Source organism: Pelodiscus sinensis, chromosome 5 (genome assembly GCF_052426305.1).
Source record: "Pelodiscus sinensis isolate ZL-2025 chromosome 5, ASM5242630v1, whole genome shotgun sequence".
In the NCBI taxonomy this organism is placed as follows: domain Eukaryota; kingdom Metazoa; phylum Chordata; order Testudines; family Trionychidae; genus Pelodiscus; species Pelodiscus sinensis.
The window spans coordinates 19,964,569-19,982,875 of NC_143056.1; the positions used below are offsets into that span (position 1 = coordinate 19,964,569).

General features: G+C 43.5%; 1 protein-coding gene across 8 annotated transcripts in view; it reads left to right on the top strand.

Annotated features, from left to right (window-relative positions):
- PPP1R13B (protein phosphatase 1 regulatory subunit 13B) overlaps window positions 1-18,307 on the top strand; it is a 158,180-nt gene that overhangs the window by 34,288 nt on the left and 105,585 nt on the right. Inside the window, exons 1-2 of one of the 8 annotated variants that reach the window (XM_075926476.2) lie at window positions 8,779-8,966; window positions 11,910-12,057. In XM_075926476.2, the coding sequence (XP_075782591.2) occupies window positions 8,841-8,966; window positions 11,910-12,057 (274 nt within the window). In that variant the 5' untranslated portion in view covers window positions 8,779-8,840. Of the gene's footprint in view, window positions 1-8,778; window positions 8,967-11,909; window positions 12,058-18,307 lie in introns of those variants that run through there. The other 7 variants (XM_075926475.2, XM_075926474.2, XM_025181583.3 and 4 more) reach the window with 7 other exon arrangements.

Sequence of the window (18,307 nt, forward strand, 5' to 3'; positions counted from 1 at the left end):
GTTGACTGGGAGCCAAAGAACTGGAATGCAGTAATGGAGGCTTTGGTTATCAAGAAGTTAAGGAGTAATCACAGTGTCGGGAGATCAGAAGTACAGTCTGACTGCTTGGAGTCTAACTTCAATGTCACTCACTAGTTTTGGGAGTATCTGCTGTCCCTCATGCAGCCTGCTCTGACCTTGGCATTTCTAGTGAGGATTGCCCCAAGTACTCTCTGGTCATAAGTATCTCAGAAGTGGAAGCCAAATTTAAAAAGACTAATAGAAGCAAATTGAGGAGATGCTGGGTAATATCTTTCCAATAAATTTCAAGTCCAGTAACCAGGATTTCTAATTAATCCATATATTTGGGGAGGAGGGGTCATACCCTATGATTGTAAAATTGCAGATGTACCGAGGGGGGAAGGGGAGAGAGAAAAGAAATTGACAGACCGGTTTGACCCCATTTGTTTTGTATGTAAGGTCATAGAACAAATTTTGCAAGAGCAATTGAAGACCTGAGAGGTAAACACTAACTGGGATTAAAATACAACCTGGTTCTACAAATTGAGTTACAGTACTTTTCTTACTATAACCCCAGGTTTGTTGTTATGAAGAGTACTATAATGAACCTGATCCCTACTACATACTGTACTTTTTTTTTTTTTTTTTTTAAATAAAGAGCATATTGACCATATACAATGATTAGCCAGTACTTCTGGGCACTGTAAAAGTCACATTGGCCTCCTAAACAAAAGTGACATAAGTACCTATATGAGCTTCTGAAGCAAAAAGCAATTTCTCTTGCAACAAAGCTAGAAATTGATCACTTGGAAAAAGGTGCAATGCAAACAAGTCTGTTATACATATGGGCTGGGGGGGGGGGAAATAGAACATTTGATTTGGGGGGACAGAAACATCTTGCAGCATTTGTCAAAATTGGCATTGCTGAAGGACTATTGTGAAAGAAATTAAGAATCTGACCATGCATAAGGAACCACAGTAATACTGCTCATCAGCAATGCAGAAGCAATGACAGTCCTTTATCTAGGGCTGTTCTGGGGTGGGAGACATTTAGTCCAGGGTTCCCAGCGTTCCCTCTCTCCCAAGAGATGCAAACTGGGGATTACCAGGGAGCCTGGTGCAGGGCAGCAGCAGGGGTTGGAGTGACGGCGGGGGGCACACTTACCTCAGGAACCACAGGAAGCAAAGTGACTCCAGCAGCCTGGTCCACTCTGCCTCCTGTGTCCCAGCTGAGTCTCTCCAGCCCCCTTCCCATAGCCGTATCACTTATCGGGGAACAGTATGGAACCAGGGTGCTCAGTTTCCTGTCTTTGAAGCAGAGCAACCTGGCAATAGAGTAGTCTGCTGTCGGGGGTGGGGGGGAGAGGGAGAGGGAGAGAAAAAAAATATGAATATGTCCAACCTCTGGTGCTGCCATCTGCCAGGCCCCTCCCAGGTAATGTGCCAGGCTGCCTTGGGCCTCATGGGTCCTATCCACAGCTGAGATGGCTGCTGTGGGGCTCCTAAAGTCTAGCACTTGGAGCCTGCTCACCGATGGATGGGAAGTTACTACCTATATCTGGAGCAATCACTTGTGAAAAAGCAGTCATCCTGGCAAAACAAATTAATCCTGAAACATTCAAAGCAGCAGATGGGTGGCTGTGGCAATTTCAAAAAGGCTGTAGAAAGCTCTCTCCCAAAGCCAAAGCAACTTTTGACAGAAGTTATAAACAAGAGTGGATATACAATGCCAATTGAAACAGATTAGTTTTGGAAATGTGCCTGACAGCATATTGCCATAGAGGGCAGATACAGCAAAGGTATGAAGTGCTAAAGTAAAGGGTGACATTTCTGTTTTTGATGTCTACCAGCATTTGTACAGTTTAATCCTATCAACTACATGCCCTCCCCTGCTGCGCCTCAGAGGCAGCAAGGGGTTGGGAGCTGGTGCCTGTGGGGAGCTGGCTTTTAAGCCTGTTCTCCATGTGTGCTGGTTCTGTGGAGCTACCCTGCCCTCTTGCACTGCAGCTCTGCTGCCTCTATCAGACAGCAGGGAGGAGGGTAGTGGAGGCTGCTGCCAAGCATCCTCTGTGCATGATGAGGTGAGGGGGCAGGCTTGCCATGGACAAAGGCTGCTCCATGGGATGCCTGCTCAGGCCCCCTCCGCCACGGATAGGGGCTGCTGCTGCTCTGCGCAGCTGTATATATCAGAGGCAGCAGCAGTGTGAGGTGGCAAGGGGCTCCCCAGGAGTGAGGCCAAAAGAGCTCTGGCTGTCAGCCCTGCCCCCAGGGACTATTGAATAATCATGTAATTGCTAAGTTTTGATGAGGTTGTGCTGTTATTAAAATTAATCGATATCTAACATCCCTAATGGAAACACAGTATGTAGAGGCAATAAAAATACTGCAGCTAGTGTTACCAGGCATCTGACTTTCAACTAAAATGCCTAGTTTGAGGAGGTAGGGGGAAGGAAAGGAAACCCTGGTGATTCCAGTCAGCACTGCTGACCAGGCTGTGAAAACAGCAGGGCTGTGTCTACACTGGACCCCTTTTCTGGAAAAGGGATGCAGATTAGACAAGTCAGAATTGCAAATGCAGCGGGGGATTTAAATATCCCCCGCTTCATTTGTATAAACATGGCTGCCACTTTTTTCCGGCGCGGGGCTTTGCCGGAGAAAAGCGCCAGTCTAGATAGGATCTTTTGGAAAATAAAGTATTTTCCGAAAGATCCCTTATTCCTCTTAAAATCAAGAATAAGGAATCTTTCGGAAAAGGCTTTATTTTCCGAAAGATCCCGTCTAGACAGGTGCTTTTCTCCGGCAAAGCCCCGAGCTGGAAAAAAGTGGCAGCCATGTTTATACAAATGAAGTGGGGGATATTTAAATCCTCCTGGAAGGGAACTCAAGAGGTCATAAAGTCCAGGGGTTGTTCCAGGAAGATCCTGCCAGCTTACCCATCACAGTTGGGCACTGCTCCAGCCCAGGCCCATACTGTGGGCGGAGGGCTGCTCCCACCAGCCTGATCCTCCAGCTACCCAGTAAATATGCCAGTAAGGCTAATGTTTATCTGTTGACCTTTTACTTTCCTAGTCGTGGAAACCAACAGTGGATGTAATTTCAAAGAGCAACATGGTCAACTGTCATAGTGGCTGACAGGTCAAAAAGGATGAGGCTGGACCCATTCTGAGATTTACCAAAAACTGCTTATTAGAGATGTGGCAAGAGCAGCTTCAATTCAGTGCAGTAAGCGCAAGTTAGATTCAGTAACAGCTAGGATAGTGTTGTAGGAGAGAAGGTACATACAGTAATTTTAAACAGCACATAGATTTAATTTAGAAGTGAAAGGGAGATGGGCCAGTAGCTGGATTCAAGTGGCGTGAAGTTTTAAGGTGGGAGAGCCTAAAATGTTTGTGTTTGTAATTGTGAAAGAGCCAGGCTGAAGGAGGGAGAGAGTTAAGGGGAACAGTAAAGGTGCAGCTGAGTGAGCACAAGGCAGATTTCAGGATATGGAATGGAGTCACTGGAGCAAGTTGAGGGGTTAGTGGAAGAAAGCAGATGAGAAGTTTTTTGCATCTGTGATCAGAAGGAAGGACAAGATGAAGGAAGAATGAAGATCACACTTGTCAATTTCTCTTTTGAAAGAGAGCATTATGATTCCATTCAAAGAATAGTAGAGGTAGGAAGAAGGGAGGATTTCAGAGGAGAGTCAAAAGTGTTTGGGATTGTGGACATGGGATTGCGTTAAATTGGAGAAGTGGTTATTTAGCTAGGAAGATGCCCAAACTAAGAGTGAAGTATGAATTTGTAAGGGAGGAACTTGGCCTGGCTGTGGGATTTCTGAGACCACCCACAGTAGGAACAGAGGAAATGAGCATGGGGGAGGGTGAGTCCAGGGGCAAGAAATGGACAAGCCAGATTTCATGATAGAAGACTGAGGGAAAGAAGTCAGGGGTATAAGTGAGGAATGGAGAGAGACAACCATTTTGTTGTTGTTGTTGTTTGTTTTAATGGAAAGAAGTTACAGGCAGTCCCCGACTTACGTGGGATCCCTAGATACGAACGGGGTGAGGCAACTCCCGCACATGCGCAGCAGCATTCCCGGGGCTTGCTCACCTGGGTCCTAGGATCCTCCTCCTCCTCCTCGGGCCGGCTCCGACTGGGATCCCGCAGAGTGCCGGGCAGAGTAAAAGTGCCTCCCCACACCCGCTGCCCCCCCCAACTCCCTGCCAGCAACAGGCTGCCCCCTCCCCTGAGCAACAGGCTGCAGAACAGCAGACAAAAGAAGCCTCTCTGCCCCTCCTCCCCTCTATACATGCAGGAGCGCAGCATCGTCCCCGGGGCTCGCTCACCTGGGTCCTAGAATCCACCTCCTCCTCCTCTTCGGCCGGCTCCTCCGGCCTGCCGGCTCCAACTGGCCTCTGCCTGCAGCAGCTGGCCACAGGGACAGGGATCTCGTAGAGCTGCCGGGCAGAGGAAAAGTGCCTCCCCACGCCCGCTGCCCCCCCCCCCCCCGCGGCCTCGCATCCTGCACGCCTCCCCCCTCCCCCCCTGCCAGCAACAGGCTGCCCCCTCCCCTGAGCAACAGGCTGCCGAACAGCAGACAAAAGCAGCCTCTCCGCCCCTCCTCCCCCTATACATGCTGGGCTCCCTGGGCAAACAAAGACTCCACCAAAACAAAGTGCTGGCCTCATTGTGTTAGCAAAAAAAGGACCCTCCTCCTAGAACCCTGGGTGGTGTGTGGAAATAAAGCTATTAGCTCAAAGCATGGTGCAGAGCTGTTTGGTATTTGATGAGTTACTCCTTTAGTCCTGAGTTTGTCACAGGGACAGAAATAGATGTGAAATCTTCTGAACAGGGGAACAGACAGCAAAACAAACATTAGAGGGGAGTTAACCTTTCCTTATGCTATCCAAAACTAAAAAAAATGTTTGGCTAGAGTTTCCCCTACACTATGTTCCAGTTCCGACTTACATACAAATTCAACTTAAGAACAAACCTACAGTCCCTATCTTGTACGTAACCCGGGGACTGCCTGTATTTATAAGTCTACAATACAATACAGAGCTCACAATCTGAAACCCTAACCCTGCTAAATTTACTTTAAATTTAAGCATATTGTGCAAGCTTACTCCTATAAACATATGCACAAGAGTTTACAGGATGTGATACAAGAAAATGAGCTGAAAGAAATCAATAGGGGTCAGGGTGATTGGGGGGGAGAGGAGCAAAACTTATAAAAATATGTTAGGTGATGCTACCTAGGTATTGTTTGTTCTCTTTGAATTGCCACTATTTTGGAAGTTTTTTTTTTTTTAAATCCATGCCTAATACCAGTGTTTGTTTTGGTTTTAAATGTGTACTTTCAAGTACAATTTTAGCCCTGTTTATTACATATTGCCTGGTTTTTTTTAATTCATTTTTCTTGTTAATGTTTGACTTACTTTAATCCAATGATGACTGAAGAGTTCATTTTAAAATGTTTCTCTTTTCCCATCCAACCCTCTTTGGTTTTGGTGAAACTCTGAGGCTACGTCTACACTGCACAGTTATTTTGGAATAAGCTATTCTGGAAATAGCACATCTACGCTGCAGGGAACCCTCAAAATTAGTCTGAGGCAAGTTTCCCTAATGTAGCCGTACTATGTCGATGTAAACTGGACTGGAAGGTGAGTGGTGGTGGTGGTGGTGGTGGCGGTGGCAGTTTGGCGGAGCCACATGACGTCTGGCAGGGCTGGGAGTGGGGGTGGCAGCATCACTGTCCAGGTGGGTAGCCACTGGCCAGCCCTGGCTCCCTTATTCTAGGAGCTGCCAGTCAGCTGGTTGGGGCAGCGGAGCCCCACCTCCCCCCTCACCCATGAGGGGAGGGCAGCTGAGCCAGGCAGCTCAGCTCCAACCCTTTCTCCCATAAGTAGCTGCTGGCTGGGCAGGGGTCTGGCAACGCTCAGCTCTGCTTTTCCCCTCATCAAGCAGCTTCCTGAGGAGCTGAACAGCCCAGTCCGGGCCCACCTACTACAAGGAAGAGCTGGAGGAATGGGCAGCCCAGCTTCAGCCCTTCCACCAGTGAGGAGCTGCCACCTCCACAGCATCTCAGCCCCCACCCCTCATCCTGAGCTCCTCCTCCTCCTGAATCCTGCACCTGCTGGCCTGAGCTCTCGCCCCCCCCCCCCTTTACCTCTTACCCCCTGCCCTAATTTCTGTATGGCAGGGTCATTCTCCTTTGGTTTATTTTTTCTTTTGTGTGTGCGCGCGTGGGTGTGTGTGTGTGCGCGTGTGGGGGTGTGTGCGCACGCTCTGCTCACGGTTGGGAAATCTTAGAGGGAGCACTGGCAGGCAGCTGTTTTTGAAATCTTCTCCCTGTGCAGGATGGCAGGGGGCTCCCCAGGAGAGGGATCCGGGAGCACACTGGTTGCTGGTCCTGCCCCGGGGACTATCAAATAATGGTGTAACTGACAATATTTTGTTCGGTTTCACGACTATTCAGTTAGTCTAACATCCCTAATCTGAGGAAGCTGTATATTGAATTTGGTGGTTCTAGCTCTTACCATTTAGAAAGGAGTTCATGATCAGACAGAAACTCTCAAAATATGTAGTAGATGTAATTCAGGGATGTGGTGGTACTGTGCTACATGATGGCATACCTATGTTCCATTTTTAATACTTTCTTGGAGAAGGTTTCCTAAACACTTCTCTGTGCGCTTTCTGTTTCCAAGAATGGAGCAAGTATGTGTAGTTGTAGATATTTGAAAAACTCAATTTTTTTTCATTGCCATTGCCAATGAAGTTTGCTGTCTGACAGACCTTGGTTTTGAGAATTAGACTTCCAACTCCGTCAAACAGAAAAATCAAAATATTTTTAGTTCTATAAAATATTGCCATTATCTAACAACTTAGATTGGTAAGATCATCACACGCCTCTTTTGAGAGCCAACAGAACAATTTCCTTTTGTAATGGCTATGTCATCCATGAAGGCCTTCTGAGGTAAGAGACTGCAGGGATGAGAGATACCTCTTCTCACTCCACCTCTCCCCCACCCCCAACACACTTCAGGAGCTACTGGGGATGTGTAGCTTAATTTGTCAGAGGTCTGTAATATGTAAGATTCACTGGTGGCTCCTGTTTTTGCTTGTGGGGATACTTGGTCACAACCTCTTCTTCCTTTTAAGTTTGTTCTGAGTGTGGGTATGTCTATATTCCATTCATCTCTCAAGAAAGGAATGCAAATGCAGACACCCGAAATTGCAAATGAAGAGGGGTTTTAAATATCCTCAGGAGTAAGGGTTATTTCAAGGGAAGGGTTTTATCTCGAAATAACCCTGTTTTCTCTCTCGAAATAGCGCCATTACATGGTTATACAAATGAAGCACAGGATATTTAAATCCCTGCTATGTACATCGGACAAACATCTCAGACACTTCGCCAAAGGATTAATGCCCACAAAACAGATATCAGACAAGATCACAAAGAAAAAACAGTTTCTTGCCATTTTAACCAGAAAGGACACTCTCTCAATGACTTAACCACCTGCATTCTGCTACAAAGACCTTTTACATCTGCACTTGAAAGGGAATCCTCTGAACTGTCATTCATGTTAAAATTCGACACTCTCCGAGAAGGAATGAACAAATACTCAAACTATCTTACCCATTACCAAGATAGCTTCCCCAATTATCACCTCTGATACCATTAGCTCACAGACATCCCACTCTCCCCACCTCTAATATCATCAATTCACAGACACTTACCTTCCTTCCTCCCCCCCCCCCCCCCCCCGCATTCTCCTCCTGTTCTGAAATGTGATTTGTCCTTTTCATATGTGTTCATTTTTTTAAATTGTATCCTTTGGTATATATGGTTGACTATTTTCTTCCACTATTTGATCTGAGGAAGTGGGTCTGGCCCACGAAAGCTCATCATCTAATAAACCATCTTGTTAGTCTTTAAAGTGCTACATTGTCCTGCATTTTGCTTCAGCTACCCCAGACTAACACGGCTACATTTCTATCACATAGAGAATAAAGAAATTGATGGGGTAGAAAATGTGCTGTAGCTCTTCTGATGGCTTTAGGGAAAATGTGCTGTAGCTCTTCTACTACTGGGCTCAAAGGTGGAGTCTCCTGAAACTGTGGATCCTGTGTGCTAGAGAAGAGGGGCTATTGAGGAGTGGGCTGGTGGTGATCACTCTGGCCTCAGAGTTGCAGAAGTAGCAGTAGACACAGCTTGCCATTCATTGTGCCGAAGCTGTTTGAGCAATATTTGACACAGCAGATTTCTGCCAAGAAATGGTGGACAGGCTTGAAACAATGTGGAGTGTGTGCATAAATGAAAATAAATGTATTTAACTTTTCTTAAAGGTAACTGGTTCTTTGTTTTAAGCAAATAGAGGGGTTTCTTCATTCTGAACTGCTTTATTATACTATCTAAACATTCACATTGGAGCCATTGTTAATATTTGTAGCCACCACTTTGCAAAACAATTAGTGTTTCTAATAAAGAGCTTTGTGTATAAATGATTTAAGGTAAATGCTTAATTTTTGCCATTTCTTATAATCCCAAGCACAGATGACAATTGTACAGTGGTAAGATAGAGGAACTCTCCTAGTACAAGTTTGCCTAATTAGGTAAAACTTGATCCTCCATATCTTGTTCCTGTCACAGCCCTGGCCTGTCTTGTTTCATTAGAACGTCTTATCACTGCTCGTCATTACTACTTGTATTCATATGCCAGTACACCAAAGGGACATCCATTTAAGTAGATTGTCAGCTAGTGCATAAAACTACTTTAGACTTTAGCTGTACACCTCCTATTTGTGGGTTGTTTTTTTTTTTTAAATTAAATTCACTATTGTTTACTGCTCTGCACATGAAGAATATTTTAAGAATGGTTCTTCGAAGTATTATAAACAAGTCAAAAGAGAAATCTTGTCTACTAGAAAAGATTGGAGTGAAGTCTGAAAGTAAGAAAATGGACAAAGTAATTAAAAAAAAGGTGGGATTGTATTTGCTCTGAAACTAAACTTTTTTAAAGTTGTAAACACATTTTACAAATACTAGCCAGGAAATGTTTTGATGGCTTGAGGCTTTATAAGTTTGTGGAATTTTTCCTTGATATTTAGGAGCTGATGTTTGTTGACTGGTAGCACATCTTTCATATGTGAAATGTCTAGAAATAACAGTTCTGAGCTCACTTTGAATTAAATACAGAATAGGCTTAAGTATTCAGAACAAAACATGTTTATTCTGCTTTCAACTAAAACTTAGCTAAAGCGAATTTTTGTAATTTGTTAGAGGAGTTATCCAGTGACTTAGAACTCTCATCCCAGGAATATAAGGAATAGGCTTGTCTTCATAGCTTCTTGTCTCCTAAGGGATTTTTCTGTTCACCTTTTAAGTGCTTCTCAAGCGAGTAAATAACAGATCAAGGGCTTGCTACAGTCTTAAAACAGCCCACCAAACAAATCACTTAAACTCTGTAAAAGATTCTAAGCTGCATGTCTTTCTTCATAAAGGAAGTTGTCAATTATTTTTATATTCATGTTTGAAAACAAAACGTAGTCTAGAATGCTTGTGTCTGCTTGCAGCAGGGTCTGTAATGATATATTTTATAGAAGTTGCTGCTCAGTGCTTGTAGTAATATGTAAGTGTTCAAATATTTTTAGGACTGCCTTATTTTATGGTAGAATCAGAGGTATGTTGCCTTTGAGTAAAAAAATATTACTTTGTATACTAACTTTTTGTGGGTCAGAGTGCCTTTATAAATGAGGAAAGACATTTACATGGGCTAATAGCCTTGCATATCTTGTCAGACAGCTGTAGGACAAAGTCTATGTAATTTAATTTCCTAGTCACAGTACATGGTCAGTCACTTGTGGAAATTAGTGGGTGTTATATGAACTTGCAGTAATTATTCACAAGGTCAAACATGAAACTGCAGCAAACAGCACTTCCTTCGTTTTCCCAAACATTGGCTAAAATACCTCAAAATACAGAAGGTTAAGAAATCTGTTCCATGATTTCATGTTTGGGTTTGGGTTTATGCGGGGCTCAACACATGGCCTGCAGGTAGGAACCAAAACAAAAAAGTAGTCAATATAATAGTCTTCTGTTATGCATTTTAGTAGTTAAATTCCTGGATTGCCTTGCTCATTAAAAGTGCTGTCATATAGGTGGAAATCTGTTGATTTTAATAAAATGTAATATTTACCCGAACTGACTTAAATGGGGCCTGTGTGTTGTGTAGTCTTGCCTTAATCTTTGTGTTCATGCCCATCAGTGTGAAGGAAGCTATTTGCATATATATTTGCATGTATATGCAACCACATTTAACACACTTAAGTTGTGGCCCTCAGCATGTGCTGTGAGTATCATTGTGGCTCCCAGGCATCCAAAGTTGAATAGCCCTGTTGTAGCTTGTAAACCAGTGATCTATCCTCATCTTTCTTGAACCTTCAGCTTTCTTCAATAGTGTCAACCATATCCTTCTTGAAATCTTGCCCTCCCTTGACTTTTGTGACTGTCCTTGTTCTTTTGGCTCTCTAAATATTTAAGCATCCTTCCTTCCCACCTGTGGATAATTCTGTTTGTCTCCTTTACCCAAATATAGGGTGCAAAGGGAAAATCTTGTCCATAAGTACAAATTGTTACCATCTTTATGTGGATAATACACTGGTCTATCACCCTTTTCAAGAGTAGTCTCCTTCTGTTCAAACTAAATAGACTGTCTTTCTGATTACATCTTTTGGATGGCTAGCCATTAGGAGCTCTTCTCACCATGTTGAATTTGAACTAATATCTTCCTCATTCTTTCTCAATCACAGACCTGTTCTATTCTACAGCGTTAGCTAAGCTGCCTCACACAACTAGGTCAATGCATGTTTCTACACTTTTTATTGATGTAAGTTTCCCATTTTATATCAATGCAGTAATACCACCTCCCTCAACAGCATTGCACTATGGTTAATGCAGCATAAGTATAGATGCTACATTATGTATGTCAAGTCTAACAATTTTCCAGCAGCTATCCTTTCACCCTCCCATTTCCTTAGTCCTTCTCATGTGAACAGAGAGCAGCAATACCTGAAGTCTGGAGATGAGAATTGTTTATTGGGGTTGACTTACAGAAAGCATGAATCAGTTTTTTCTTTTCCTTGTTCACAACTTACTTTCTGTTCACCCCAATGTATGTAATGATATATTCTCAACTATAACTTAACAAATCACTTTACTGAAAATTAATTAATCAATAATAACATGGTGATGTAACCCTTTGTATCCCACTGCCTTAATTTTGCTAGATATAAACCAATTGTTTGTCTGCTATATAACTAATTGAATTTCAACCCACCTGGACATAGTCTTAATGACCTTACTACATGCATCTTACTTCAAAGAGACTTTAACACCAGATTACAGAGAGAAACTTCAGAACTTTCATGTGTGCTTAAATTTGACACTTTACGAATGGGCCTTAACAAAGATGCTAATTACCTTACACATTATAAAGACAGCTTCCCCACTTATCACCCTTGATTAGCCATTTATTGACTTATAAACAGCTATTCCCTCCCTCCCTCTCCCTTGCCCCAACTTCTGTTCTAAACCTGATTTGTCAGTTTAATAATGTGTTCACTTTTTTATTGTATTCCTTTGGTATATATGGTCATGCCAATTCTCTTTCAGAATATGATCTGAGGACATGGGTCTGGCCTACGAAAGCTCATCGCCTCTTAAACCATCTTGTTAGTCTTTACAGTGCTACATAGTTTTTCCTTTTGTTTTAGCAAGATCAGACTAACATGGCTACCTCTATTACTGTTAAATGGAAAGTGTTATCAACCTTAATAGATATAAATTTAAAGGAAGACTGTATATAACTAGGCTCTATTCCTGTTTGACATTTACAAATTATTATTACATCTATGTTCTCTTTCAGATGATATTAACTGTGTTTTTGAGCAACAATGAGCAAATTTTGACAGAAGTTCCAATTACACCGGAAACAACCTGTCGAGATGTTGTGGAGTTCTGTAAAGAACCTGGTGAAGGAAGTTGTCATCTGGCTGAAGTGTGGCGTGGAAATGGTAAGTCCAAGTGTTCATTGTTAATAGAGAACATTTCATCGTATTAAGATACAAATATAGGTTTTGTGTGTGTTGGATTTTTTTTTAAGTTATACTCTGCTTTTGGTAGAGAATTTGTGTGGAATGTGAAGTTTTAAGGATAAATACAAGTCTTGCTGACTTTTTTTTTTTATTCTCCTCATCCTTTCCCAGCATGGAATGTTTTTACAGAATGTACGCGGAATGCTGAAGACAAATAAATGTCTAAAGTTAAGTCCAATATCTCCGATTTTTAGGTTACATAGTTATACTGAACATCTTACTAAACCAAAAATTTAGTTTAGTCCTGTTGTGCTTGGTTTTACAAGCTAACAGTTCTCTTCTTCCCCACCCCAACCATCATACCTGCAAACCTAGCTGTAATCTAGGGCTAAAGCTGCTCTGTTAGCAAGAGGTGTGATTACCTTTCTCGTGTACATCTATTCATGCTAGCTCTTATTGAGCTAGCCAATGTACAAATAGCAGTGTAGGCACAGTAGCATGGGCTGAGGCATGCGGAGTATAAACTTACTTGAGACCAGTGGATTTATATTCAGCACCAACTCAGCTAAGCCTCTCCTGGCTATCTTAGAGATTTTAAGTTTAGTTTAATTAACTAATTGACTAGTCGATGGAAAATCCATAGTCAATAAGCGAGGAACTGCAGAGGGAACTGCGGCTCTGCCTTTTAAATGTATTAAGAGTCTATCAGTCTGTTGGCTCTTCAATACAGTTAAAAAGCAGAGGCACGTCTGGGACTAGGCATGAGCTGGGGATCAGCTGATTCCTGGCACGCGGCTGGTCCCTGCCGCCCCTGTGCCTTGTGGAAACAGTGCTGGGGGAACTGGCTTTAGCCGGCTCCCCCCAGCACTGGCTCTTGCTCTCTGCCCCTCTCTCCCCTTGCTGCCTCTGATAGAGACTGCAGGGGCAGGGAGCAACTAGTTGAGGGACTAGTCGACTATCTAATAAGCTTTTGCTAATTTAAGAGTCAACTAATCACTTGCATCCCTAGGCTATCTCCCTCCTTAACTTCTGGTTAGTCAATGCTTCCGCCTCTGAGTTGTGATGTCTTGTATCTAATTTTCCATAAAGTAGTGCTTTTCCATGTATCCCAGTCTCCTTGCTTGACCTAAACTAAGGATGTTAAATATCAACTAATTGACTAATCGAATAGTCGATGCATTGTGCATTTTTGCATCAACTATTTGATTAGTCGATAGTGCACCTCTGTCTTTGAAGTGAAGAAACAGTTCTAGGGCTGTTTCTACACTTCAAAGGCAAAAGTGCCGCGTGGAGCCCAGGATCAGCTGGGGACTCCCTGCAGCATTTCAAAGGCTCTCTGTGGCATTTCAAAGCGGCAGCACTGCACAAAGCCTGGGGTCAGTGGGGGCATCCCCAGCTGATCCCAGGCTCAACACAGCACTGCCACTTTGAAACATCATGTGCAGCCTGGGGATACCCCAGTTGTCCCTGGGCTGAATGCAGCGTTTCAAAGTGGCAGCGCTGCGTGGAGCCCTGGGTCTGGCCCCAGGCTTCAAGCGATGCTGCTGCTTTGACGTACCCCCTTCTCCCTCCGCCCCACTCTTTCTACCTCTTTCTGATAGAGGCAGCGAGCCAGGAGTGGGGTAGCGACTGGTTGACTATCCAGTAAGCATTTGCTTATCAGCTAGTTCACTAGTCCTTCATATCCCTAATCTAAGACATGAAATATCCCTTCCTAACTTCCCTAGCCTTGCTTTTAAGAATGCTGCCTAATCATCCCTAATCTTAGACATCTGTATAGATCCCTTCTGGAAGTAAACTATTCAGCTAATACTGAAGTCCTGTTCTATTCTCTTCTCATTAATTTCAAGATCCTATAAAGGTCAGATGTATTTCAGTGTGTCCTTTCTTACCAGATGAGAACCTACATCTAACATTTTTGTCTTAATGGAAGCATTTGTGGGTGCACCTTACTTTCATGGGCATAGCTCCCATGCTGAGTTAGGCTCACAGGTTGAGTGTGCATAATACTGTGCTTTTAGAAATCCAGCTCCAAGTTTAAGTATAGATGTAAAGTGAAGTATTTCTCCAGTGAGGGGGAGCAAAAAATGCAAAACTGAAGTATCTAATTCTTTAGATCTCTCCGTGCCAGTCACCTGAATTTCTAATGCAGGGTGAGGCAGGGGAATGGGAGACACATGAATGTGATAATTTGCCTTACTTACTTACTTACCTCATGGCTCTGTGGAGAGGCTACATTCCATTTTGAATTCAGTTAGTCTCAATCATGCTAACCTCAAGCCTCAGCAGAACTCCCAGTGATGTCAGTGGTAGGTTCCCTAAGGATTGGAGGCAGAATATGGCCTTTCTTTAACTTGACTTATAATAATACACTTATAGTCAAATTCATCATCATGCATTGCGAAGAGGTTTGCATTTATGTCCATCCCTACTTTTATTTTCTCCTTTGTGCATCCTATTTCTTTCCTTCCTTTTTAAAATTAGTTAATGCTGATATTGTAAGTGTCACTTAATTTTTCTGTTTATCTTAATGAAAGATGGGGGAGTTTACACTTCAATCATTGTTTCATAGTGTCTGCAGCTTTAACATATTTTCATTAAAGAGTAAGCTTCTAACCCACATGGATGCCCAGGAAACTTTCTAAAATGTGAACCAAGTGTAACTGAACCAAGTGTAACTGATACTATCTTCCTAAGAATCTGAATGTCATGTGGACTGCATAAATACATGAAGTAGACCTGCAAGTAAGAAGTTTAATGCCACTTGTAGGTCTAATATCCTGAACAATTTGATCAGCTAAAGGAGAATATAAAATCTTCTTAGCCCTCCACTCTTTGATCTTGTCTCTACCTTCAAAGTATCAGTCTTGAGGATAAGTTTCCTGGAAAGTATAGTATCCGCTAGCTACAAACGATGGCCTGGCAAGTGATTTTATTTAGGCACCATTGGAGCTTTAGTTCATGGTGTTTTGGTCAAAACGGTATGAAGGCCCACACTTTCTGTAATAACTAACCAGTATACGCTATAATGTCATGGTTGTAGTTCATGACACTTTCACTGTGCTGGACAGTTGGGGCGAGACTCTGAAGCTGTGAATACAATATGAAACTCCTATAAAAGAGATTAATAAAACCTGAATGATGTCTCAAAGCAAACTGTTTGCTCTCATTTGTGATGCTAGCAAACCCAGGCACCAGCTCATGCCAAGGTCCACATGTCTCAACTTGACACTAACATATACATAGCTGGAATGTGTCTGGCTTACTCGTGGATTTAATGAACCAGAATACTTGTGAGTTGTTTTATGCTTTGATATTGTATTCCATGTACTGCTCCCCGGCAACATGGATGCATTGTTTCAGGTACACAGAGAGGCAAATCACTGGAGCGTTGGGGCTAACATCCATGTATCTCAAGCCCCCTTATGTAGGCCTCCCCCTCCCCCTTCAGCTAAGTCCCCTCCATCTCACTCTGGGTAGTGATTCTTACTCTGTACTGAGCTCAGCTGCTAGCCCTGGCTGGGCTGGAAATAGGCTAAGAGCACACTTACACTGCATGGAGTGGTTGGGTCTAGGTCACACCCACCCCTCTCCCTTGGCTCTGCACTTCTCCCTGCCATTTCCTGCCCCCATCACTCGTCAGCCAGGGATAGAGAGGTCACTGGGGAGCTGCTTTCCCAATCATCCAGACTCCTACCTCTGCACTTGGACTACTTTCTTCTAAGCTGGTGGTGCAGAGCTCTTCCAAGACTAGCTCTTCTGAGGTACTGAACACTGAGCCAATATCGGAACCAACAAAATGAGCCAAATTGGAGCTGAAATGTAAAACTGTTTCCACAACATATGGCACTGAAGACCAAATGGCCACATCTCCCAGTGTCGGTGAATACTGCTGCATCGGTGCATAGTGCAGCATCCATGCATGCTCTAGCACTGCAGACAAAACACCACGGCTGTGTCTACACTGGGCCACTTATTCTGGAAAATCAGCCGCTTTTCCGGAATAAGCTGCGAGCTGTCTACACTGGCCCTTGAATTTCCGGAAAAGCAACAATGCTCTACTGTACAAAATCAGCCGCTATTCCGGAAAAACTATTCTGCTCCTGCTCGGGCATAAGTCCTTATTCCGGAACACTGTTCCAGAAAAGGGCCAGTGTAGACAGCCCACTAGTCTTTTCCGGAAAAAAGCCCCGATCGCGAAAATGGCAATCTGGGCTCTTTTCCGGAAAAGCGTGTCTACATTGGCCACAGACGCTTTTCCAGAAAAAGGGCTTTTCTGGAAAAGCAGCCTGCCAATGTAGACGCTCCTTTTCCGGAAAAACTGAAAACGGAATAGTATTCCGTTTTAAGCAGTTCCGGAAATTCATGCCAGTGTAGACACAGCCCACCTGGCACTGTTTACCACTGACAAAACAGTGCAGAAACAGACCACTCCACAGAAAATAGTGGAACTGCAATTCCTCAGCACCCCTGACACTTACGTTTAATTAGTATCACAGTCTCCACTCCTTGGTACCTCTCTGACCTTCACGCTCTATTGCCTATGCCTTCGCCCCCTCACAGCGAGTTAGACACAACACAAGAGAACAGATTTTCTTCCCAGAATTCTTCTCCAACATATGCAAGGCCTTGCTGAGGAGATTGCAAAGCTTAAGGTGACTCACTAGGCACATCCACAACCATGGCTTTACCCACCACCACTTGTCTACCACAGTGGCAACTATGGAACCCACGGGCAGCCTACAGGCAGCAGTATACTCCTCCCTCAACATGAGTCCGTCCCTACCAGCTCAGTCCATGACATCGCTTCAGTGGCAGCAGGAACCCCAGGTGCTACTAATGATTCTGAACCTCATCTCCCTGCATCAGGGACACTCGTTACATCCAAATCTTCAGGTCCTATGACTCAAGGCTTGGCTGCTCCATAGCTTCAATATGGGGAGCACACCTGCTCTGACAGTGAAACACAGCTTACCAAACAGCCATTGTCCCTCAACATGTTACAGATCTAAATAAGTGGAGTTTATTTCAAGTCTAGTGTCAACAGCAACAGTTACAATTTACCCAGGTCCCTCTACTGAAGATTTTCGAGTGTATATACTAGACCTGAAAGAATCTGGCCTAGCCCTCGTCTCATTAAGCGTTCACCTGTCAACACTGCAGTCTTTCACAACCTTCTGGATAGGTTCAGTCTTGACCTACCCCATCACTAAGTGCTTCCTGAAATTCGCAATGTATACTCTGGGGTACAACCCATACTGTCATGGGTCTTGAACCATGTTCTCAAAAGCCTCATTAGTGTCTCTCCTCTCTCGTCTTCCCCCCCTCCCCCGATCCCTTGTCTATCTCTTATCTTCTCTATATATTCATGAAGGTTGCTTTTCTGGTGACCAGATACGTATTGCAGATGTCATGATCACAACGCTATGGCTGATCCCTCTTACGCTATCTTCTTGACAGACAAATCACATTACAATCTCACCCCAAGTTCCTTCCTAAAGTCCCTTCTAATTTCCACTTCTATGAACCTATAAATCTCTTCCTTCCTCGCCCCCATTCTTAGAAGCCTCACTTCACACATTGGATATAAGATGAGTGATGGCTGTTATACCTGGACAGAATTAGACCATTCTGCAACTCGACCAGACTGTTTGTTTTTACAGCTGAATGCTTCAAGGGCTCAGCTGTTTCTTCACAATGAATCTCTAAATAGCTATCATCTTTCATCCAAATGTGCTATACAATCTACAACAAGTATACCCCCACAACGAGTTAGAGCACACTGTACTCAGGCAATGGCAGCTTCAGCAGCATTTCTCAAACATGCCTCTTATAGAACATTTGCAGGGTATACGTGCCCCAGTCTTGGTAATTTGTGCTGAGATTCCCCAAGCATTTCAACCAAGACACACTGTTTTTAAGCAAAATATAAAAAAGATCTATAAGGTACAAAAAGATTTTTTTTTTTCAAGTGATTAGTAGTAGTAGGCATAGAGATCAAAGTTGATTACTTAACAAACAAACTTTCTATCGAAATTCTCCAGACTAAGCATGATTTGAATTAAGCAGTCTCTTACCCTGACTGAGTTGTAAGTGATATCTCAGCTGTCAATACAGAGGCTAGATTCCTTTCCCAGCCTGAGACAAATCTTCCCAATTCAAAGTCTTTCATCTTCCATGTATTGAGATAGGGTTCCAGCATCAGGTGGCCTCCCCAGGTGTCCTGGCA